Genomic DNA, 24,921 nt, shown 5'->3' with positions numbered 1-24,921 from the left:
CATCCACGTTTTGCGATTATTAGTAGGTAAAGTTATTTTCAAGAAATATTAAATTATATTTATTATTTTAATAATATTAAATTCAAGAAAACAGACCATAAATCCGTCCGTCAGACCATACAGACCGTCGATCATTAGTCAGCATTCTTAAACCACAGGCTATGGAATTTATCTCAAGATTCGCTTAATTTTAAACCTATAGGCTAAAAACTCTCTAAAAAGTAACAAAAGAACGGGAGAAATGAAAATTAATAACTGAATACAAAAAATCGTTCATTAAAATAATATTTAATTTTAATACTGTTAACTAGAATACAAAATTTGTACTTAAATAAAGCAAAAATTATCACAATTGATCTGTTTTGAATTATTTTAAACTTATAAAGTTCCAAGGCACATAATATCACAGCCAATTAATTTTTCAATCACAAATTCTATGCTCTTAATTAAATGCATTAATTATAAAAAATATTACGCAAAAACATAAATCCCATGTCATTGTATAAAATAAAAATCCCTCATCCAGTTAAAACTAGTAAATATACATTTTATAAATGCTGACCTTTCCATATATATTTAAAGGTGTGTTATAAGCACTTTTTAAACTAAATAACATCTAATTTCTGACTGTTGAAGATATATTTGTTTTGTGCAAATCGTCTAATTATAAACTAAGTATGTTTTGTGCTTTGATTGTGCGGTAGGTACTACACTAACCGTCACTTCATTCAAATCGACCATTGAGAACTGAAACAAAAAAATAAACTGTTAAAATAAACATAAACAAGGATGAAATTAAAAGGGGTCAGCTAATTCCAAAATCATAGTAAAAAGTCACGTGACCACCAAGTTTCTATGGAAAATGTTTTTTTCGGCTTAGTACTTATACCCTTTTTTTAAACCCCTATATATGATTGTATGAAATAATAATCCCCTCACCTCAACTTCCCATGTATCCTGTGCCGCCGTGCGTTCCGGTACACGTGTCCGCCAGTGGACACGAGTGTGCCGAGCGAGCTGGCGGGGCTGAGCGCCGTGTGGAGGGAGAGCTGCGAGCCTGACGAGTCGAGGGGGCGGTGGTGGAAGTCCAGGTCTTCGTTGGTTGGGGTCCTTTCGCCTGGCGGGAAATGGAATGGTTATAGGAAATGTGTGTATACTACACTTTGTAAAATATCAAGAATCATATGTCGTTTGATTGACAGATGCACAGTGTTTTATGAACCCTATTTTTGTGTCATCTCGGTTTTTTTGCAAAATCTTATAGTTTTCGTCATTTTAAACACTTTAGTAAAACTCCCAAGTTTCTATCACTTCTAGTTTATTTTAAAAAAAATCCTAAAGTTTCACTTTATCCGGGTTCCGAAAATCACAAAAAATATTATTAAAATATAACTATGCGATACAATTAAATTTCAATAGCATGCATGGAATACACATATTAAGACATACATTATAGCAAAATTTCATACATCAAATCTAAATAGTTACTGAAATATTCGTATTTTTCTCTCTTTTCATTTTTGTGTTTTAAAACCCGAATAACCGCGTATTAGATCGAGATTTTCAGTACATAGGTAGTCCCGGTATGCCTCTATCATCATTATTAACACCAGCATCTAATACCGCGTTATTCAGAAGTTATTATTATTTGTTTATTTTTTTTAGGGTTGTCACTCACAAACCGGATAAAGACAAAGAGTTATCCGGATATAAAAAATATGCGGTAAATAAAATGCGTACTTGTAAATGATTATAATTGAATTGTGAAGGTCATATTTATTGCAAAACAACTAAAAAAGTTATTTGGCTAGTTTTTTTAATCTTCTTTAAAATCTCAGAAATTGTTACGTTTTGGATCATACATTATAGGGTTCAATCGTATGAAAATTCTTTTCTCTATAACCTCGTAAAAGGATCAGCTCTACCAATAACCCTGTATACCTACATATGGTTGAAAAACATAACCTTCCATGCAAGTTGGGTAAAACTAGTCTGGGGGCACGGCAGTGCCCCAGCCAAGTCTCGAGCAAAACGGGCACGGCCGTACCATCTTTTCTCGAAGCGATTCGCGGCACTTTTGCACCCCCTATATCTTCGATGTGGACAAAGCAAGGAGTTTAAGTTTTCGGTGAATAATAGTAGGCATTATAACAGCTTAATTTCGAAATTACATGCCAACTGAATTAATAGTTTAGGAGTTACGGTCGATCAAAGTTACACCATTTTGTCACTCACTAACTCACTGACTAACTGACAGATCATTAAAAAGTTTAAGGCACTTCTAGCAGACTTAGAAACTTAAAATTTTGCACCATGATAGGTCATTAGCCACATATAAAGTAAAAATAATAAAATCATTAAAATGTATATACCATAGAAAACAATTTTATATTTGCGGTTTGGCATGAAGATTGTGTATGGATTTTGACTGCATTGTTAACTTTGTTCGTTGTTTAAGTATTCAATTGGATGAATATATAAGAATAGAATATAAAAGTATAATAAATGTAATACATATATTATCATTATCATCATCATCATCATCATCATTATCATCATCCATCAGGCAACATAGGCCATCATCATCAGCCTATAGGAGTCCACTGCTTAACCGTAAGCCTCTCCCAAAGCATGCCACTGGATGCGATCTTTAGCTTTCCACATCCAATTATAACCAGCCACCTTTCGCAAGTCGTCACTCCATCTAGCCGGAGGGCGTCCCACACTACGTTTGCCTAGTCGCAGCCTCCACTCCAGAACACGTTTACCCCATCGGTCATCGGTTCTTCGACAAATGTGACCAGCCCACTGCCACTTAAGCTTACTAACTCGGTGAGCTATGTCGTTGACTTTAGTTCTCTGTCGGGTTACTTCGTTCCGGATGCGATCTTTCAGAGAGACTCCAAGCATAGCTCTTTCCATAGCTCGCTGAGTGACCTTCAGTTTGTGAACCAGTCCCATTGTAAGTATCCACGTTTCAGCCACATAGGTCATGGGGCCTATGGGGAACATAGGCCATAAAATAATACAAATTACCTAATACAGTTCATAATTTATAATAATTTATTACATTAATAAACCTGAAACTAGATGGCATTGCCGGATGCATTCTACATCGCGGCATGGTTTCGTTACAGAGCGCAGTCTAAATAGGTAGAACTTTCAACACTTACAAAAATAAATGAGATCCCACCAAAAACATTAAATGTAAAAAAATGCCATGTCTCTCGATGCAGTCTTTCCATCGTAAAAAGTTATGAGTCCAATAGAAGCCAAGTCCTATTCAAATTATTTTGTAGTTATATTATAAATCAACATTTAGTAATTTTATCAATAGTTTTCTTTATATTATAATTATAGTGACTTGTAATCTATTTAAAAAAAAGAAAGGCAAACGACATTAAATTTAATCGATAAAATAGTAAAGCTAAATTTCTAAATAACAGATTTCTTATCTCTGTCAGAAAAAATAAAAACCGGATGTAAAATATTAGTTTATGAGGAGTGACAACCCTACATCTGAAAAATCCGGTTAAAACTTAGTTTAACGATAACTTCTGAATAACGCGGTATTAGATGCTGGTGTTAATAATGATGATAGAGGCATACCGGGACTACTTATGTACTGAAAATCTCGATCTAATACGCGGTTATTCGGGTTTTAAAACACAAAAATGAAAAGAGAGAAAAATACGAATATTTCAGTAACTACACTCGCGAGCAACCAAATCGACTCAAGCCTTGACGGCGCAAACATACATTAATACAAGTAAAATTATGAATAGAAATAATAAAAATGATATGTCATTTAAAAGCTTAAGATGTCAGCTTTAATTTGATATCATTATTATTGAAATCCATTCATCATTTTTGAAATAAATGATGTCTGAACGCAATTGTAGGAAAAACGGGAATTTAGGAAAAAAGGGTATGGGTATCGTATTATACAAATTAAACAAAAAATGTTAAGATAAAAATTTATTTATTTAAATCAATACTTTGTATTGCCCCCTCTTGCCCTAATTACAGCCTGCAGCCTGTTTCTCATAGACCTTATCAACTTTTTGACAGTTTCCTGAGGAATGCCGTCCCACTCCTCTAATAAAGCTGTCTTCAGCTCGTCCACGCTTGCAGGGACTGGATTCCTGGCCCGAACTCTTCTTTTGAGCTCGTCCCATAAGTGTTCGATGGGATTCAGGTCAGGACTGAGCGCAGGCCAGTCCATCGTGCGCAATTCCTTCTCTCTCAGAAACTGCCGACTGACTCGTGCCGTGTGGCAGCGGGCATTGTCGTGCATTAGCACGAAGTCTTCACCGACAAATTCTGCATAGGGCACAACATGACCGAGTAGAATGTCGGTGATGTACCGATCAGCTGTTAACCCGCCTCCTCGGCCGCCTCCAGGCACGAAAACAAGTGCGGTTTTTCCCTCTAGAGAAATACCAGCCCACATCATGCAGGAACCGCCGCCATATGCTACTGTTTCAGCGAAACAACATTGGGCAAATCGTTCCCCCGGACGCCGGTAGACCCGGCCTCTCCTGTCACTGCCATGCAGACACACTCTGCACTCATCAGTAAACAGGACCGACCGCCATTGCGCAATGCTCCAATCGAGATGCTCTCGAGCAAACTGAAGACGCGCTTGTCGGTGGCCTGCAGTCAATTTGGGGCCTGATGCAGGTCTTTTTGGTGTCAAGTTGGCTTCCTTCAAGCGTCTTCTCACTGTCCACTCGCTGACAGCCACTTGTCGTACACGTCTCAGTTCTTGCTGCACATCAACGCCCGTAAGGTGTCGATTGCGCAGCGAGGTTGAGACAATGAAGCGGTCGTCTCTCTCTGAAGTGCAGCGGTGGCGGCCCGTTCTTGGTCTTCGATTGAAGGCACCAGTCTCTTGGAACCGTCTGTATACTCGGGATACAGCAGACTGGCTCAAGTGGAGCTGGGCAGCGACTGCTCGCTGACTTAACCCTTGTTGCAGCAAGGCAACAACTTGAGCAGCTTCTTCTGGTGTGGTATCCATGGGTTTGCGAAAACAAGGAATACAATGCAACGAGATGTGTACCGGTCAACTTGCAACAAGCGACTGATAAGGTACACCGGATGTGGAAAGGTTTTATAGCGGGATCAGGTAGCGCAAGGCGTGGATTCCTAATGAGGTAATTAACACTGACGGGCAATTAAAATGCGTCATTAAATCTGCGCTTAGTTTTTTTTTATGGTATTGATCTTAATTGAAAGCCTAATTCTTCAGCTTTCGAATGACATATCACTTTTATATTTACCATTTATCGTTTTAGGAAAATCAATGTATATGTGCGCCGTGAAGGCTTGAGTCGATTTGGTTGCTCGCGAGTGTATTTAGATTTGATGTATGAAATTTTGCTATAATGTATGTCTTAATATGTGTATTCCATGCATGCTATTGAAATTTAATTGTATCGCATAGTTATATTTTAATAATATTTTTTGTGATTTTCGGAACCCGGATAAAGTGAAACTTTAGGATTTTTTTAAAAATAAACTAGGAAGTGATAGAAACTTGGGAGTTTTACTAAAGTGTTTAAAATGACGAAAACTATAAGATTTTGCAAAAAAACCGAGATGACACAAAAATAGGGTTCATAAAACCGGCCAAGTGCGAGTCGGGCTCGCGCACAAAGGGTTCCGTAGCAGCAAATATTAACCAAAATTACAGTTAAATCAACCTATCTCAAAAACTATAAGAGATACTTTGATCAAACCAAAAATCGTTGAAAGAGTTAATTAGCATGCATCACCTCTATTTTTTTTAGAATTTTATACCCCGTAGTTATAAAAATAGAGGGGGGGGACATACTTTTTACGACTTTGAGAGCTGATATCTCAAAAACCGTTCACTTTAAGAAAAATGTTTTTTAGAAAACTTTATATCATTTTAAAAGACCTTTCCATTGATACCCCACACGGGTATGTACATCGAAAAAAAAAATTTCATCCCTCAGTTACATGTATGGGGGGCCCCACCCCCAATTCTTTTTTTTACTATTTAGTGTCGTATTTTTGTAGCGGTTCATACAACACATATTCCCATCAAATTTCATCACTGTAGTACTTATAGTTTCCGAGTAAATCGGCTGTGACAGACGGACAGACGGACAGACGGACATGACGAAACTATAAGGGTTCCGTTTTTGCCATTTTGGCTACGGAACCCTAAAAACACTGTGAGATGCTTATGCCTGGTGAATGAAGCTCTTTTTCTCTTGAAAACTAACAATTGACAGATAAAATGTATGCTTTTGACTGCTGTCAAAGCGCTCATGCTATATTTAACAAAGAATAGGCATAACACGCGCAGAAACAAAATGGCGGACAGGCCTATTCGCATAGAACGGTTAATGGATGTATGTAAAAGGGAATGGCCGAGCGAGCTAGCGGGGCTGAGCGCCGTGTGGAGCGAGAGCTGCGAGCCTGACGAGTCGAGGGGGCGGTGGTGGAAGTCCAGGTCTTCGTTGGTTGGGGTGCGTTCGCCTGGGGGCGGTAAAGGAGATGTTAAATGAAATGGTGGTAAGAAATGAATGTCCATACTTTGTAAAATAGCAAGAACCTTATGAGGTTTGATTGACATCTGCTTATGCCTGGTGAGTAAAGCTCATTTTCCCTTGAAAACCAACAATTGACAGATAAAATGTATGGCTTTGACAGCTGTCATAGGGCAGAAACAAAATGGCGGACGGAGCCATTAGCATAGAAGGTTTAGATATGAGATGTTTAGATATGGGAATGGTCGAGCGAGCTGGCGGGGCTGAGCACCGTGTGGAGGGAGAGCTGCGAGCCGGAGGAGTCGAGCGGGCGGTGGTGGAAGTCCAGGTCCTCATTGGTTGGGGTTCTTTCGCCTGGCGGGAGAAATGGAATGGTGTGGATACTATCAGTTAGACGAGTATGCATTATATTGCTTTGAGTATTCTGAAACGCCTGGACCCATTCTTACGATATTGTAAATAAAACAAAGACACTTTTTTGAAGTGCGAGAGAAGCGCTGTCAGAAAGAGACATCAATATATGACCGCGCAATGCTATTGGCACGCGCTATGGGCTATGATACTTTGTCGCGTTTCATCTATTGCGGCATTAACGCATGTCTCTTTCGTCTATGAATGCAACATCCGTTACCATTTCAGTCTTATTTTATGAACTGTACAGTAACCTTTATTTACCATAAATGGCAAAACCTGTAATTTTATAATCCTACAAGGAGCAAGGACAAGGTGTGAAGAGTACCATCGCTGCCCTGCGGCGTGCGTCGCGTGAGCTCGGGGCTGCAGCTCCAGGGCGACAGAGCTCCAAGGGGACTGTTGAGCCCCGCCGTCACCAGCGTGTCGTCCTCGTCGGAGTCTGAGGGCATGGGTATATAGGTTAGGTCGGATCTAGGGCTATACCGAACCATATCACGAATCTGAATCAAAAGCTCAGGTTTTGTCTCATGAATAAATGAAGAATAGATAGATAGATAGATATTATATTCTTTATTTGTACACAAAAACATGGACAAAAATTACAAAAATAACACATATGTACAAATGGCGGCCTTATCACATAAAGCGATATAAAAAAAATATAAGCTGTAGAACTCGTGTACTGTGGATATGTATGCAATAACGATTGCTAACTCAATAAACGGACATTAGCCAGCAACCGTCTTTCTAATTAGGCGCCTCCTTACATAGCGACCCGGCCAGGATAGTCATAATGAGTGTTAATAATAAGTTACCAAACTACAAGTTATAGAAAAAGTTATTGTTAAGTATAAATATGGAATATTTAAAAAAATATAATGAAAATAGGTACCTGTGGTAAAAACTTACCGTCGTCATAAACATCGAAGAAGTTCTCTTTGGATTCGTTCACAGACAACTTTTTCTTTCTTTTACTCTGTAAAAAAGACAGAATATTAGCTACACAATCCAATTCTCCTACATACTATCCACCACCGCCAAACAATACGCTACATCTCATTGTCCAAATTGATCACTATATAAAAGATAGATAGAATACCTACTCTTTATTGGTTCACCAAGAAATAATTTACAATATTACATTACAACTTAATAAGGGTAAAAAGTGAAATTTGGTTGTCTGGAAGAGATCGCTATAAATACAAATACAAATAATTACAACAAATAAATTATTTGTATTTGTATTCCAGACAGCCTAATTTAACTTGTAAGTGTGAAAACCTCACCTTGTTAGTGAGTTCCTCTGCAACAGACATCTCGAGCGCGTGATGCGTCCTCGCCAGCGCTGCCAGAGCCTCCTCTAGAACTCTGTTCCTTTCCAACTACGAACAAGACACATGATTGATAAGGACAGTGGAAAGTCTTTGTTACACACATTATACGGGTACAAATATGTATAACATAGGATTGGCTAAGCATCTTTTGGCCCGGGTTAATTGAAATAAACGTTATTTTGTCATAATATTGGTGGTAGGTGGTTTGGTACGTAGTGTTTTTTTTCTCTTGTAGGGACCTAGGGACCATCGATACATTCGATTTATCACAGATCCATAATATTGTCGATTATGATTTATACATAGATAGATAATTCTATATTGCACACAAACATAAATTATGCAAGGAATTGCTCAAGAAAGAAGGTACAAATGGCAGCCTTATTACTAAGAGTAATTTATTCTAGACTACCTCGGAGGAGAGATATTATACAAGAAAAGGGGAATCTCAATTTCTTCTCCACATGAGATATCAGCTTTATAACCCTAAACCCACCTCTCTATTAAGCCGTGCCTGGTCGGCGTCCCGTGCCTGAGTTACCAGCGCGGCGCAGTGCCGAAGTGAGGAGAGAGCCTCTGCACCCGTGCCGCACACGTGCTGGAACCTCTGTGGGGAAGATGTGGTGGATATCATTTCAGATGTTTGGGGTGAAAGTGAAGCCTAAATATTCGCAGAGTTAAGCAATTTTAGACGACTCCTTCTTTTAAGTAGGTTAAAAGGGAGCTTTGAAGTAAAATCTGAATAACGCATAATATGCTACGTAAAAAAACAAATCCATCCTTACACTTTTTACACCGGCCTGACATAAAATAGGAAAAGTTATCAAAGCGTGAAATCGAACACCGAGGTCGATGAATTTGATTGAAAATCATAACCATGACGACACAGTATCAAGCCCGTTTCAACCGGTGTTACAAGTGTAAAAATATATCGATTAAGTGCTACACTTCACAAATCTATCCTAACACTACACTACACTACACTACACTAGTCTCATTTTACTCACCATATACGCAGACTGGTGCAGCGTATTCCCGACTGAGACGCTCTTCTCCAGAGCACCCACGATGGCTCCACACTCTCGCAACTGGGACTCCAGTAGCGCCAGGCTGTTGGTCGCCGCTGTCAGTGCGTCTTGCATTGATCCTGGATGTGAAAAAAGAATAGATTTAAATGTTATGGAAGAAATGGTATAGATAGACTAAAGAAGGAAAACGTAAAAGTAGCTTAGACAAAGAAACAAAGATGAATCGAATGTGTTGCTAAGCCTTAAACTTTTGATATTTATAAAGTGTCATTATAGAAGGCAACATGTTATCTCCACCCAACGGGAATTTTGTACAGCAAATAATAATCTCAGGCGAAAGCTAGTTGCTAAATAACCTAAACACACGTACCAAGTGGTTTACTCTCATCTTCCAGATCCTCCGTCGCTTCTTTAGCGGAGTCGGGCGAGGCGCCGGCCCACAGGTAGTGGCCGGAGTACGCGATGTGCTCTTGTAATGCTGTTATCCACGTCTGGAACAAATTTTATTATAAAGACTTTCTAGTTTTGATATGAGTCAACATCTATGTTACATAAAGCTAGAAACTTATGAGAACCAGCGCTGATAAACGCGGGAAAGATAGGTATTTATGGTAAAGTAAGCGCTTATAAGTTACTAGATTTCTTTCTGTATACGACCTTAGGTATATATGCACTAAAGAGTTCACCATTAAAGTAGAGTATTAGCGAGGTTACTTAACTGAATTTGCAAATAATACCAGAGCTCTCTGGAATACTTTAAATCTTGTTCTTTTAGAAGTCGACTTGGCGCCATCCAGGTATTGCTTGGCGCGGTAACGACCGCTTATCTATGGTTACTTTTCCATCACAGATGTGCTGTGCCACGTTGTTATAGATGCGTTTGATATGAACCTAAATTATATTAATTGGTCCGCATAGTATAGCACACGTGGGAACGGATTTCTTTCACATTGTCGCAGTATAACGGCATAGCACTTCTCTGGTGGAAAGGCACCCTTATACTGAGAGAATGAATGAACGAACTATTGAACTAACTTTATGATAAATTTATGTAAAAACCGTGGAAAAAATATTAAAACTAGCCAAGAATAGAGAGCGTTGGAAAGAGCTGACTGACAACCTCCAATGATGGATAGGCACTACAGGAAGAAGAAGATATGATTAATTTAACGAACCTGTCTCAAAGCGACCACATCTTTCTCCCCCTGCGCCATGGCGATCCTATGCATGTCCCCGTCACTAAAGTTGACCACAATGAGCGCGGGCTCGCTGTCCGGGGCGGTTACTCTGGCTCCGTCCAGGTACTGCTTGGCTTGTAGATCGTCTATCTTACAGTGAGTTAATGAACGGACGATTGAACGAATAATTGAACGAATGATTAAACAAATGATTGAACGAATGATTGAACGAATGATTGAACGAATGATTGAACGAATGATTGAACGAATGATTGAAGGTATGATTGAACGGATGGTTGAACGAATTATTTAACTTACTTGTCTCAAAGCGACCACATCTTTCTCTCCTTGCGGCATGGCGATCCTATGCATGTCCCCATCACTGAAGTTGACCACAATGAGGGCGGGCTCGCTGTCCGGGGCGGTCACTCTGGCCCCGTCCAGGTACTGAATGGCTCAGTTATAAATAGTCTATCTTACAGTGAATGAATGAACGAACCTGACGCGACGACATCTTTCTCCTTCTGCGGCATGTTCAGTTTTAGATCGTCTATCTTACAGTAAATGAATGAACAAATGAATGAACGAATGAAAAAACGAATGAATGAACGATTGATTGAACTAACCTGTCTCAAAGCCACGACATCTTTCTCCCCCTGCGGCATGGCCAGTCTATGCATGTCACCGTCACTGAAGTTGACCACAATCAAAGCGGGCTCGCTGTCCGGGGCGGTTACTCTGGCTCCGTCCAGGTACTGCTTGGCTCGGTAGCGGCCGCCCTCGCGAGCTGCCTCCGCGCGAGACCCGTAGTAGAGGAGCACCCCGCGTTGGAGAACTGCCTGGAAGGTGGAGGATAATAGTTGATTAAGGGGGTAGATTGGCGAAGGTTCGGGGTTTGGCTTGGCCGGTATAGATGTTTGGTTAAACAAAGGTATTTCAAAACAAAAGGGAGTCAGCTAAAATTAATGGAACAGTTATACGTAAGTATAATGAGAGTAGTACGCATTCGGAAAGTAATGACACTGCAATTTCATTTTAAACTGTATAATACATAATATAGTATGAACAAGTAGCACGTTCATGACTTCAACCATCTGCTCGTTGAGGATTATGAGGTGAGGATATCAGCTGTTCGTAGCTGTTTTTCCGCATGATGAACCACCGCCGCCGTCGTGACGGGCAATGTATAGCAGGCCCTGAATAGGTTTAAGTTAAAACCCACTTACCCAGACCGGCCTCCATCCCAAGAACCTGGACCTCTTCAGCAGCGGTCCCTCAACTCTGGCCGCTCGCTGTAGCCTCTGCACGGGACGCACGCTCAACACCTCGCGCATCTCAGAGTCTTTGCACAGCTCACACGTCTCGCTCTCTCCTATAGCAAACCTAGGAGTGGAAACGAGACGCCTTCACTCACCCAGACAGGCCTCCATCCCAAGAACCGTGACCTCTTCAGCAGCGGTCCCTCAACCCTCGCCGCTCTCTGCAGCCGCTGCACGGGACGCACGCTCAACACCTCGCGCATCTCGGAGTCTTTGGCTAACTCTACTGCCAGTTGACCTGCAAGAGGGAGAGCCAATGAGAAGAGGGTGATTGGGGTGTGAAGTGGAGTTGACGAATAGCGAGCAAGCAGCATGGAACGCACCAATAGATGTGTCGCGTCTGATGACTTGGGTATGAGCCGTGTTGTTCTGCTGTTTGTTCGGCACAATAGAATAATTAACACCACTCAAGGCTACTGTATTAAGTATTGACATAGACTTTCCGCGCGCATTTTTTCTGCAAGATTTCTGAGATGCGATGGTACGGTCCTGCATAGCAGTCGACAATTATATTATTAAAGCATTATAATGAAGAAATACAGGATGAGTCTTCCGTAGGGTATCCGAAGGTAGGCCAAAGTCGTTAAAAGTGGGTGTGGCTGTGTCCCCTTGGACACAACCATATATTGACGTGAATACGAAGCTAAAATTTGCATCACCTGTAGATAGCCGAGCGGGGCGAGGCAATAAAAACCTAAACGGCATTTCCTAAACCGTAAATAGCCGAGCAAAGCGATGCCATACATCTCAATCCTGCATTCCTTAAAGCCTAGAGATCCGAGCGCAGCGAGTTTCGATTTTCTAAACTCTAAAGAGCCGAGTGAAGCGAGGCAATACAAACCAAACCGGCACTTTCTAAACCCCAATGAGCCGAGCGAAGCGCGGCCCCACAAACTAACCCCGCATTTCCTAAAATAAAAAGAGTTGAGCGAAGCGAGGCACTACAAGTCAAACCGGCATTTCCAAAACCCTAAAAACCCTAAGAGGCCAAAATAATCAACCCCACATTTCCTAAAATATAAAGGGCAAAGGGAAGCGAGGCAATAAGTATTTGGTTTTGCCAAATCGATATTTAGAAAGTCGAAGTTTTAAAAAATGCCGGTTTGGTTTGTTTTTCTGGATTCGCTCGGTTTGCTTCGCTTGCCTCCTTAGGGTTTTTGGAATTGCTAGTTTTTATTTGTAACTAATGCATCTCTTTGCTCAGCTATGTAAATTTAAGAAATGGGGGTAAGTTTGTAAGGCCTTGCTTCGCTCGGCTATTTTTAATTTGGAAAGTGCCAGTTAAGTTTGTATTGCCTCGCTTTGCTCGGTTCTCTATGCTTCAGGGTATGCAGGATTGAGATGTATGGCCTCGCTTCGCTCGGCTCTTTAGACTTTAGGGAATCCCGGTTAGGTTTGCGCTACCTCGCTTCGCTCGGCACTCTAAGTTTTAAGAAATACGGGGTTAGTGTAAATGGCCTCGCTTCGCTCGGCTCTTTAAGGTATAAAAATGCCGATAAGGTTAGGCTTTAGAGAATGCTGGGTATATATATGGCCTCGCTTCGCTCGGCTCTTTGTGACTTGGAAAGTGCCAGTTATGATTGTATTGCCTCGCTTCGCTCGGTTCTCTGAGCTTCAGTACCCTGAAGCTTAGAGTGCAGGATTGAGATGTATGGCCTCGCTTCGCTCGGCTCTTTATACTTTAGGGGTTCCCGGTTAGGTTTGCGCTGCCTCGTTTCACTCGGCACTCTAGGTTTTAAGAACTATGGGTTTGGTGTGAATGGCCTCGCTTTGCTTGGATCTTTAGGGTTTAGAAAATGCCGATAAGGTAAGACTTTAAAGAATGCTGGGTTGATATATGGCCTCGCTTCGCTCGGCTGTTTAAGGTTTATGAAATGCCGGTTAAATATGTATTGCCTCGCTTCGCTCGGCTCTCAAGGGTTTAGGAATACGAGGTTGGTTTATATGGCCTCGCTTCGCTCGGCACTTTAGGGTTTAGAAAATGCCGATAAGGTTAGGCTTTAGGGAATCCCCGGTTGAGAAGTATGGCCTCGCTTCATAGCACCTATGTATGGTATAGTACATAATGAATGTACATGACGTATAGTATAGTCCACTCACCGCTATTATTCCTCACGGTGGTGTCCACCCCGTTCTGCAGCAGCAGCACGGCGACGCGCGCGTGGCCGCGGTACGCCGCGCAGTGCAGGCTCGAGTTGCCCACGGCGTCCACGCAGTTGATGTTCGGCGGGTACGGGCCGCTTAGCTGTGGGGGTGGGTTTATGTTGTTAACCGGGAAGATATGTTGGATTATGATACAAATTTTATGATTGAATTTGTTTATAAAATATTGCAAGAATTTACTGTCACAAGAAGTCTTACAGATCTACCTACCAGTCGTCTGAACCATTCTATGGTCGGAACGAACATGGCGTGTTTTATTGTCATATCATTATGTATTACAGTTCAGCTTCCCTATATTTGGAAAGTATGGATCTTATCACGAACAGCCAATAGGCTGATGATGATAATATTAACAAGAGCATATGGGTTCTTGGCTTCAAAACAGTTTCCAGTGTGTGCAATTATTGTGTGAATAAGTGTGTGTGTGTGTGTGTGTGTGTCAACCATATAACTAAACCTCACCAGCTGCTGTATATCCTCTATGTTGCCCTCCCTGGCGGCGGTGAGCAGGGCGCGCTCCCCGCGCAGCCGCTCGGCGCGCGCCGCCGCGTCCACCAGACGGCGGACGTCGCCGGTCTTGCATACCTGTTTGTTTATATAATTATAGGTTTTATCTCTTGAGGGACATCGTCGCATTCATGATAGATACTTAATCCTAATCCTAACTAATATTATAAATGCGAAAGTAACTGTGTCTGTCTGTCTGTCTGTCTGTTACTCTTTCACGCCAAAACTACTGAACGGATTTGAATGAAATTGGTATACATACAGTCTAGACCCTGGGAAAGAACATAGGCTACTTTTTATCCCGGAATTCCCACGGGAAAACTTTTTAAGGCGAGGCGAAGCGCGCGGGAACAGCTAGTACTCAATAATTTATTGCATCCATAACTTTTACAGGTGTTCAATACAAGATAGACTCCACACTGATTGATATTTTGCACTAACGGTCCAAGCTATAAGGCTTTCCACATTTGGAATTTTCCACACAGTTAAATTTCCTACTGACTATTAGGAGCAGGAGGCAAATACTATTTTGCTATGTTATTTACTTACCTCTGATGGAGTGCGACCCTCCCCATTCATGATGTTTACGTCAGCTTTGTGGTTCAGCAGCAGGATCACCAGCTCCTGTTGGTGGGAGAAATGTATTTGTTAGTTTTAGTTTATGTGCTTGTCTATCTCTATGGCTTTATGCCACTCTAAAAAAAACTATTTAGAAATAAGCTATAATATTTTAGTATTGTACAATCAGATACTTACATATTATTTTTTAAAATATAGCCACAAAATGTTAAACTAATACAGATAATATGTCCACAGTTACAGTACTGACCTCATTACCAATGAAGCACGCTTTATGCAGTGCAGTGTCTCCGGTCTCATTGACCTCGTCCACGTCAGCCCCGGCCTCCAGCAGTGCTCGCACCACGTCCGCATGACCGAAGTATGTGGCCAGGTGCAGCGGAGTCCAGCCCAGGTTGCTCTTGCTTTGTCCTGGAAGACCCATGGCATTATAGGATTGAATTAGGGCGTGCAAAACCGGTTAACCGGTTAACCGGAAAACCGGTTAACCGGACAATATATCACGGTTTTTCATAACCGGTTTTGAGAGTTCAAAACCAGAAACCAAAAACCGGGTTTTCACGATTTTGATCTTTTTTTTATATACTTTTTTACATACATTAGAAGTTTAACCCATAAACTCTAAAAATAAAAGAATTTGTATATCGGTTGGCACACTGATGGACACTAGATTAATGGTGAAACTCATAAAAAAGCACTAAAATATTGTATGGAAATTGAGTGACGATTTTCTGGTACACATGCCGGCACTCTGCCTAGGCGCAGTAAAGCAAACACGACGTCAGTGACCGATGTGTGCGTGTGAGTTCACATTTTTTGCTGTATGAAAACTTATTGCTGTGTGAAAAAAAGGTACTCTGGGTGCACATAATTATAACGTTGAAATCTGGCCCAATAAAGCACAACAAGGTGGTCTTCATACAAACTCTAGGTAAAACAGGACTGCATTGACCGTTGTTGAAAATATAATTAGGCCAAGTGCGGGGACTGCATTCGACGTTATGGACTTTTTTCATGAAGTGTTGAGGACGTCAAATCAAATGCAGTCATGTCCATCAATGAGTTAGGCTTTCTTTCGTTGCGTTGATATGAACAAATCTGTAATACATCAAAAAAACATTCATCATCTTACTGCTACTATAAAATGGTCGTAAGAATCAGACGACAAATGTTTTTTTTTTCAAAATCTGCCTGTATGTTTAAAATATACAATTATTGATGATAACAGAACGATATAAAAACACCATTAAGGTCCCACACACTTTTTTTTAGATGTGATAACAGTAAGTACTATGATAATTCTTATTTAACTTTTTTTCCTGTTCACTAAATTATTAATTTGTCATATGGTTGATTAAAAATAGGTAAGGATATCATAAAAAATGTTTTATTCGTATGTTTTGTGGATATCTCTATCTAAGAATATGGGTTCTGTTGAAGAAACGAAACGTCGTCGTCTATGTTTTAAGATTGTCTCTGGCAGCCGCCATATTAATGTATAACCTTTTTTACCTCGATCAGCGCTTCACGCAATATAATCCATTGTAATCGTAAATTAAAGTCAATAAGTGAAGACTAAGCTGGTTTAATTGAACCCAACCCAAGGATCCCGACCAATATAGCCGCCGTAACATTGTTCCTGTCGATCCGGATTCAACTTGCGCCTACGCCTGCAACGGAGGTTACCTTGCGGTCTAACAAATCCACGAAAGAAAGGGTTCAAAGAGGAATTCTACAGCAGCACCTATAATCTGCACACTACAGCAGCACCTATAATCTGCATCAATCATCAACTCAAAGCAGCACCTACAATCTGCATTTATTTCAAGCATTAAATCCTGCGTGGGCTTAAGTGGCAAAGTTACGAGAATCCTACAATCTCCGCACCGCGCCCATCTACGTCAGTATCACAATAATATCAACCAAAAGACATTCAATCCTGCGTGGGCATAAGTGGCAAGCTACGGGTATCATACAATCTCCGCATCGAGCCCATCCACGTCAGAGTCACACCGTGAAATCAACCACATACAGCAAAGGAAAGCCATCATCAAAGGAATTATGTACACAAGCCATGAGATCACCAAACTAAGCAACTACAACAACCAGAGATTACCGTGAGTTCGTTCCAATTCATTCCAATTCCATAATCCAGGCCTTTCCTTGCTATTTCTACCAACATCCACTTACACATCTTTAAAATAACTACAAAACAAAGCAATATCATTAAAATATCTACAAAAACAAAGCATATTTACGATAATAAAAGGGCATTTACCCACTATAACCTCAATATCTAAACTGTACAATTATTTTGGTCAGTTCATATTCTATTTACTTACTACATACATACATTTACTACCTATCTACATAATCAACATTAATCAAATCATACCTATACTTACTTACTAAGGTACTATACTATTTTCCAACTTGTAAACAACACACCTTTCAATAAAATAATATTCTTAAAACTTGTATTGCCCATTAACAAAAACATAACCATACCTAGGTACTAACCTGTTCGCTTATCGCATTCCAGTCATTGTTGTTGCTACGCAGCACAGCAAGAGAAGCCAGCACTGTGCTTATACCATCGCTAGCTATACATGCCAGTTAGCAGTCACCGATCAAGAACTGTTATTGATTCATCACAGCTGTTTATGCATAAAATTTAAGTATCGTTTCTTTTTTTGCTATCTTCCTACTTTGTTGCAACATACCTACCTAACTTTCATTGCATTACATAATCATTCAATTTACACTTTCAGCTAAGGCTTATAATCATGACTGACACTGAAATGAAGTCATTGATTAAGAAAAGGGGATCATGCAAAGCAAAGCTTACTCAATTTAAATCATATTTAGAAATCATAAATAGTGCTCAATCTTTAAGTCATTTACAAAAAACAGAGCTTACTGTTCGATTGTCTAAAATCGAAGAGATGTATACAGGGTATGATTCAATACAGTGTGATTTAGAAAACTTGTCTCCCATTCCAGACGAACAGTACAAGGAGCGCGAGTTATTCGAAGCTGAGTACTACCGTGCGGTTGCTGCTGCCCGAGAGGTTGTTGACAGCGGGTCTGCAGAGGGCGTTCACGCCTCCTCAGTTTCAGGATCTGGTGAGACTGTCGTCACAGGTGGGCAGAGTCATATTAAACTTCCAATAATACAGCTACCTAGCTTTTCTGGTCGCTATCAAGAATGGATTGAATTCCACGATACCTACTTAAGTCTGATACATACAAATTCATCCATTCCAAAAATAAATAAATTCCATTATTTACGGGCTGCTCTGAAGGAAAGTGCAGCACTATTGATCCATTCTTTAGAATTCTCCGCAGAGAATTATGAAGTTGCCTGGCAATTATTATGCGATAGGTACAATAATACACGACTACTTGTCAACAATCACATTCAGTCACTTTTTAATATCGACCCTGTAGGCAAGGAGTCTGCAAAAAACATTCGTCACATTATTGACACAATGAACAAAAATCTTAGAGCATTAAAATCATTAAAATTGCCAACTGATCATTGGGATATTTTAATAATTCACCTTGTTTGTAGCAAATTGGACCGTCAAACTGCACGTCAATGGGAAGAGTGTCGCAATACATTAAAGGACCTTCCGTCCATTGAGGATTTTAATCGATTTCTGAATAATCGTGCCGATCTTTTGGAAACATTGGAGGATGTGCATCCAGTGAAACCGCAGCAGGGCACTGCTTTCACTCACACACACTCACGCCCACAATCACAACCCGACCGACGATCAAGTGAGGGCTCGTTTCCAAAGTATAACAAGTCGTTTATTGTTAATAATAACAATTACAATACGTGTCCGTTATGTAAAAACCACCATCCACTTTACCAATGTTTCAGATTTAAATCTTTAACAATTGAAGCAAGAATTAACAAAGTTAACCAATTAAACCTTTGTCAAAATTGTCTACGTCCAGGGCATGACGTAAAGAAATGTAGGTTGAGTCCATGCAAATACTGTTCTCAGCGTCATAACACATTGTTACATAAAAATAATTCACAAGTAAGTAATAATGCAGACCAAGTCCAAGTACCCACTCCTGCTGCCAACAGCAGTGTAGTGTTGTCAGCTGCTCACCAAGAGCATGAAGAGCCATGCAGCTCACAAACAGATCAAACATTTGATAATAATATAGCATTATCAGCTACACAGAATAATCATGTTTTATTATGTACAGCGCTCATTTTTATTACTGACCATTCAGGTAAGAAACACAAAATCCGTGTCTTACTAGACAACGGAAGCACCTCATGCTTTATTACAGAGAATTTATGTACAAAATTAAAACTTAAAACTTACTCATCCTCAGGTACAGTTGAAGGATTAAACAATCAAACCTCACGCGTGTCTAAACGTTGTGATGTTTCAATATCCTCATTAGTAGGTAACTATTCAACAAAATCACAATGCTTTGTAATACCACACATTACTCAACTTTTACCTACTACACACATTGACAAAACATTGTTAAACATTCCTGATCATGTCCAACTTGCAGATCCATCATTTCACATACCTGCACCCATCGACATGCTACTAGGGGCAGACATATTTTGGGATGTGTTAGGAGCTAATCACATCAACCTCGGGAAAAATAACCCGTCACTTCATGAAACGAAATTCGGATGGTTAATTTCCGGTTCAATACAAAAAATATATAATAAACAATCAAATACAGTCCATTGCCACTTCCTATCAGATAATAAAGTTCAAGAACAACTTTCGAGATTTTTTGAACTCGAATCAGTGTCTCCATCTCATTCAATGTCTAAGGTTGAGCGAGAATGTGAAGAACACTTTATAAAAAATACTAAGAGAGATTCAGACGGACGATTTATCGTAACTATTCCTCTGAAGGATTCCCCAGAAAAATTAGGAGACTCCTATCAGCAGGCATTAACTAGATTTCTCTCTTTAGAGCGTCGATTTGATCGTGATCCAAACTTCAAAAACCTATATTCACAGTTTATGAATGAATACATAGACATGGGTCATATGACTAAAAATGAAAACTTTAATCCCAACACTAATACTACTGGCTATTTTTACCCACATCACGGAATTTTACGTGAATCCAGCCTCACGACACGTCTCAGGTGCGTGTTCGACGCTTCTATGCCTTCATCGTCTGGCTTATCATTCAACAGCATACAAATGGTAGGTCCTACTGTTCAGGATGATCTAGTTTCAATTTTATTAAGATTTAGGCAGCATAAAATAGTAGTTTCATCAGACATTGCAAAAATTTATAGAATGGTTTTAGTTACCGAAGAACAAAGAAACCTTCAACAAATACTTTGGCGATCAGAGCCCAGCGAGCCTATCCAAATATACAATTTAAACACAGTAACATATGGAACTGCCTCCGCGCCTTATCTTGCGACGCGATGCATTGTACAATTAGGCAAGGAGTGTGATGATAAGGCAGTCTCCGAAGCTATCCTCAAAGATTTCTATGTTGACGACTGGCTCTCTGGTGCTGACTCTGAAGAAGAGCTTATTCACATCTGTAAAGGTGTTATCCATAAATTAGAAGAAGCCAAGTTTCATTTACGCAAATGGCGTTCCAATAGTTCAAATATTCTAAAAGAAATAGAAAAAATTAATGCTGAATATGACAATAACTCTCCAGATAGCCAACATACAATATTAAACTTAAATAAAGACGAATTTTCAAAAACTTTAGGCTTACTTTGGAATTCAGTAGAAGACACTTTATTATACACTGTACACATACCTAATCAAACTAAAATTAATAAAAGAGCAATACTGTCCATTATTGCACAAATATTCGACCCTTTAGGTCTCATAAGTCCTTGTATTCTACAAGCTAAAACTATATTACAGAAACTTTGGGCATTAAATGTCTCTTGGGAAGAGACAATTCCTTCAAATATACAATCTATTTGGCATGATATTCTTAAAAAATTACCCTTACTCAATGACATTAAAATTCCACGATGGATTTCAAATGAATCGCCTAAAACTATAGAAATGCACGTTTTTTGTGACGCATCTGTAGCGGCTTATAGCACATGCATTTACTTGAGAACTGTATCAGATACAGTGAAGGTATGTTTAGTAATTGCCAAAAATAAAGTGTCACCACTCAAAACCATGACAATACCTAGACTAGAATTATGTGGTGCATTATTAGCTACCCGACTTGCTAAAAAGGTATTAGATTCATTGCGATTAAATATTGATAAATGTATATTTTGGTGCGATTCAACCATAATTTTAGGATGGCTTAAAACCAATACTTCAAATTTAAAACCATTTGTACTCAATAGGGTCAGTGAAATTCAAGAAGTCACAAGTATTTACACCTGGCGTTATATACCAACCAATCTGAATCCTGCAGATATTGGCTCTAGAGGTCTAAATGGAGCACAACTTAGAGATTCAAGTTTGTGGTGGTCAGGACCGTCATTTTTAAAACAATCTGAAGATACGTGGCCGATGTCACCAACACACAATACTGAACAAGAGCTACCAGAACTGAAAGTCATTTGTCACCTTACAGTTGAAAAATCATTTTCTGATAGCATTCGTAACATTTCCTCATTTATGAAATTGCAACATGTTTTTGCCTACATAAATAGATTTATTTCTAAATGTCGCAACAAAAAACTACCTGCTCATTTACAAGTTAGTGAATTAAATTCAGCAATCATATTAATATGCAAAGTTGCACAAGCCGAAACTTTCCCTGAAGAGTACACATTATTATTAAATAAAAAACAATTACCTGTTAAAAATAAACTACTACCTCTCAATCCCTTCATAGATGACAACGGTTTAATAAGGGTTGGGGGTCGTCTTTCAAACTCTCTTTACGATTATGACACAAAACATCCTATCATTTTACACGCTTCACATCATGTGTCCAAACTCATTTTCGAATATTATCACAAACTATTATTACACGCAGGACCACAGCTTCTTTTATCCAATGTCAGACATAAATATTGGGTCATAAATGGACGTAACTTAGCTCGAAAGGTACTTCGAAGTTGTATTAAATGCTGCAGATTTTCAGGCCGTACCATACAACCTATCATGGGAAATCTACCTAAAGAGCGGATCACTGCGCATTTTCCTTTCACCAATACTGCGGTAGACTACGCAGGTCCCATTCTCATAGCGAACAGAAAAGGTAGAGGATGCACTTTGATAAAATCGTATATATGCATTTTCGTCTGTTTGTCTGTGAGGGCAGTCCATTTGGAGCTTGTGACCGAGCTAACAAAGGAAGCATTCATTGCTGCCCTTAATCGTTTCATTGCGAGGCGGGGAAGGCCTGTCAACATCTTCTCCGACAACGGCACCGCGTTTGTGGGGGGTTGCAACGAATTAGGGAGGTTTTTAAAAGCGTACAGCAATGAATTCGGTTCTTATTCGTCTGACCTTTCAATAAATTTTAAATTTTCACCAGCCTATAGTCCACATTTTAACGGATTAGTAGAAGGTTCGGTTAAATCTGTAAAACATCACCTTAAACGTGTTTTATCAGCACATTTGACATTTGAAGAAATGTATACTACTTTAACTCAAATAGAGGCCATACTTAACTCACGTCCTCTTACACCATTATCATCCGATCCTTCCGATTTAGTTCCCTTGACCCCGGCACATTTTATCCTAGGACGAACACTCACGATGTTGCCATATCCTATTAACACTGAGCCATCAACCAGCTATCTTCCACGACACAAAAGAGTCGAGCAAATGAAATTGCATTTCTGGAACAGATACTATAAGGAATACATCACAGAATTGCAGACCAGACAGAAATGGCGTAAGGATGGCGAACAGCTTCAGAATGGTGACATGGTCTTAGTAAAGGACGATAGACTACCTCCAAATAAATGGCTGCTGGGAAGAATAACCAACGTGTACCCTGGTACAGATGGCATTGCACGCGTTGCTGACATACTTACCACATCAGGAACCATCCGACGAGCGTTCAATCGCCTCTGCTTATTACCAATGTTGGAACAGGATGTTCCAAGGCCGGGACTATGTTGAAGAAACGAAACGTCGTCGTCTATGTTTTAAGATTGTCTCTGGCAGCCGCCATATTAATGTATAACCTTTTTTACCTCGATCAGCGCTTCACGCAATATAATCCATTGTAATCGTAAATTAAAGTCAATAAGTGAAGACTAAGCTGGTTTAATTGAACCCAACCCAAGGATCCCGACCAATATAGCCGCCGTAACAGGTTCCTTGTTTAATTAGTACTGTATGACAAAAAATATTTAAGTAATATCAAAACCGGTGAAAAACCGGTTACCCGGTTTTGAGGCTGAAAACCGAAAATTCAAAACCGGTTTTGAAAACCTTCCGGTTTTGCACGCCCTAGATTGAATATGAAAACTGACAAAAAGGATGGTCAATGATTCTAATTCTAGAATCTATGATTCAGTTGGTATGTTGTTTGGTATGTTATGTTATCTATTTGTAACTGCCAACCATCCTACTGTAAAATTTTATATGAATCATCATTATCAGCCATTATAATGGTCAAATGCTTTAATATACTCCCAATAAGCATTATAATGTTCCGTTTTTCCTCATAATAGCTTTACTGTCAATCTGTGTAAGGTAATCAATACAGTGTGTGATTTATTGTTTTAAAAATATCATCAATTAATCTTCATTAAGTTAAGTTGGTTATAAACAATTATAATGATAAGGAAAGGCAAAGTATAGTTATTATTCATAATGAACAAACAATGCATCCATGCTATTGAAATGTACTTACACTTCTTGGTAATAGGAATAACAAAATGGTAAGGTACCAGAGGTATCACATTATGAAAACATGATCTTACCTTTACAATTAATATCCAATGTGAGCTTGCCCTCCTCCCGCGCCTCGAGCATGGCCTTCACGACCGACAGCTCTCCGTGCCTCGCCGAGTAGAGAAGGGACTCCTGTGCCTCGCCGGCCGATGAATCCTGATCCTTCGACATTATTACCAAAAAGTATTCCCACCCAACTTTAACACTGAATAATTTACTACACCAGCCGTTAGATCATGACGGTGTAAGGTAATATTATAGCTTGTCTTGTCTCATTACTTCCACGCTATCTGCAATGGCACAGTTCACTGCAGTTTGTTGTTAATTTTAAATTTATTTGCGAAAACACCTCACTGACCGAACCTTTTGTGCGGTAAATGTCAGTTCTCGTAAACGTCAAAATAACGGTCAAGCGAGAATGAAAATAAGGAGGTAGTTCCGTATAAAAAGTTTATGTTTCAGTAAAATTAAAAATTCTTTTAGGTAGATAAGCATACACGGAATCTATTCAACATCGCTAAGTGGACCGCAAAAATTATGATGTTTGAGGAACAGCACGGTGGCATGCGGCAAATTGGTATAATTAACTAGCAGAGCAAATAATAATTTCATTTCATGAATCATGAAGGAACCCTATAAATTGAATGTCCTTGACCCCGTTTAATCCAGAAATTTCATGTAAATGGTTCATTTAAAAATAATATTTAATATTTGCAAAGTTCAATATAATAAAAGTTTTTTTTATGCATAGCTTCGTAAATTTTTAATATGGTAGGAGGCCATATTCATATTTTTAATGTAATATTTAGATTTATTATGATTTACAGATTTAAGTAGCTGTGTTACGTAGTTTCTGAACGTATAGCACATCAGCTGTTTGCTTTTGAGCTGTTGTTGAGATTTGTCAATCTTGAATCTTGAGATTTTGTTATTGTTTTGTTATATTGTTATAGCTCCAGTATAGCTCTCAATTTAATAACCCATTATAATATTATAGATCAAGTTTTAGTGCGT

General features: G+C 39.5%; 1 protein-coding gene and 1 long non-coding RNA gene across 2 annotated transcripts; one reads left to right on the top strand and one right to left on the bottom strand.

The window, feature by feature from the left end:
- Positions 1-272: 272 nt before the first annotated feature.
- On the bottom strand, positions 273-24,297 carry LOC105390224 (oxysterol-binding protein-related protein 1). The gene is made up of 15 exons (XM_048632932.1): positions 23,937-24,297; positions 15,297-15,457; positions 15,017-15,091; positions 14,423-14,545; positions 13,898-14,042; positions 11,893-12,035; positions 11,105-11,317; positions 9,671-9,791; positions 9,280-9,419; positions 8,769-8,879; positions 8,225-8,320; positions 7,848-7,914; positions 7,264-7,377; positions 940-1,117; positions 273-747 (listed from the first exon to the last, which is right to left on the bottom strand). The coding sequence occupies exons 1-15, from the start codon at positions 24,076-24,078 to the stop codon at positions 729-731; spliced, it is 1,848 nt and encodes a 615-aa protein (XP_048488889.1). The 5' UTR covers positions 24,079-24,297; the 3' UTR covers positions 273-728.
- LOC125491312 lies at positions 16,331-23,423 on the top strand. Its single transcript, XR_007268220.1, has 2 exons — positions 16,331-16,474; positions 23,324-23,423. It is a non-coding gene; the product is annotated as an uncharacterized LOC125491312 (long non-coding RNA).
- Positions 24,298-24,921: the final 624 nt, after the last annotated feature.

Source organism: Plutella xylostella, chromosome 5 (assembly GCF_932276165.1).
Source record: "Plutella xylostella chromosome 5, ilPluXylo3.1, whole genome shotgun sequence".
Classification (NCBI taxonomy): domain Eukaryota; kingdom Metazoa; phylum Arthropoda; class Insecta; order Lepidoptera; family Plutellidae; genus Plutella; species Plutella xylostella.
This window is presented reverse-complemented; position numbering and strand designations above follow the sequence as displayed.

Excerpts from the sequence above, each read along its gene's own strand:
- LOC105390224 (XM_048632932.1), bottom strand. The coding sequence starts at position 24,078 with ATGTCGAAGGATCAGGATTCATCGGCCGGCGAGGCACAGGAGTCCCTT. Across the intron at positions 14,546-15,016 it reads AGGGTCGCACTCCATCAGAG|GTATGCAAGACCGGCGACGT; the intron begins GTAAGTAAATAA and ends ATAAACAAACAG. Across the intron at positions 1,118-7,263 it reads CACGCCGCAGGGCAGCGATG|GCGAAAGGACCCCAACCAAC; the intron begins GTACTCTTCACA and ends ATTTCCCGCCAG.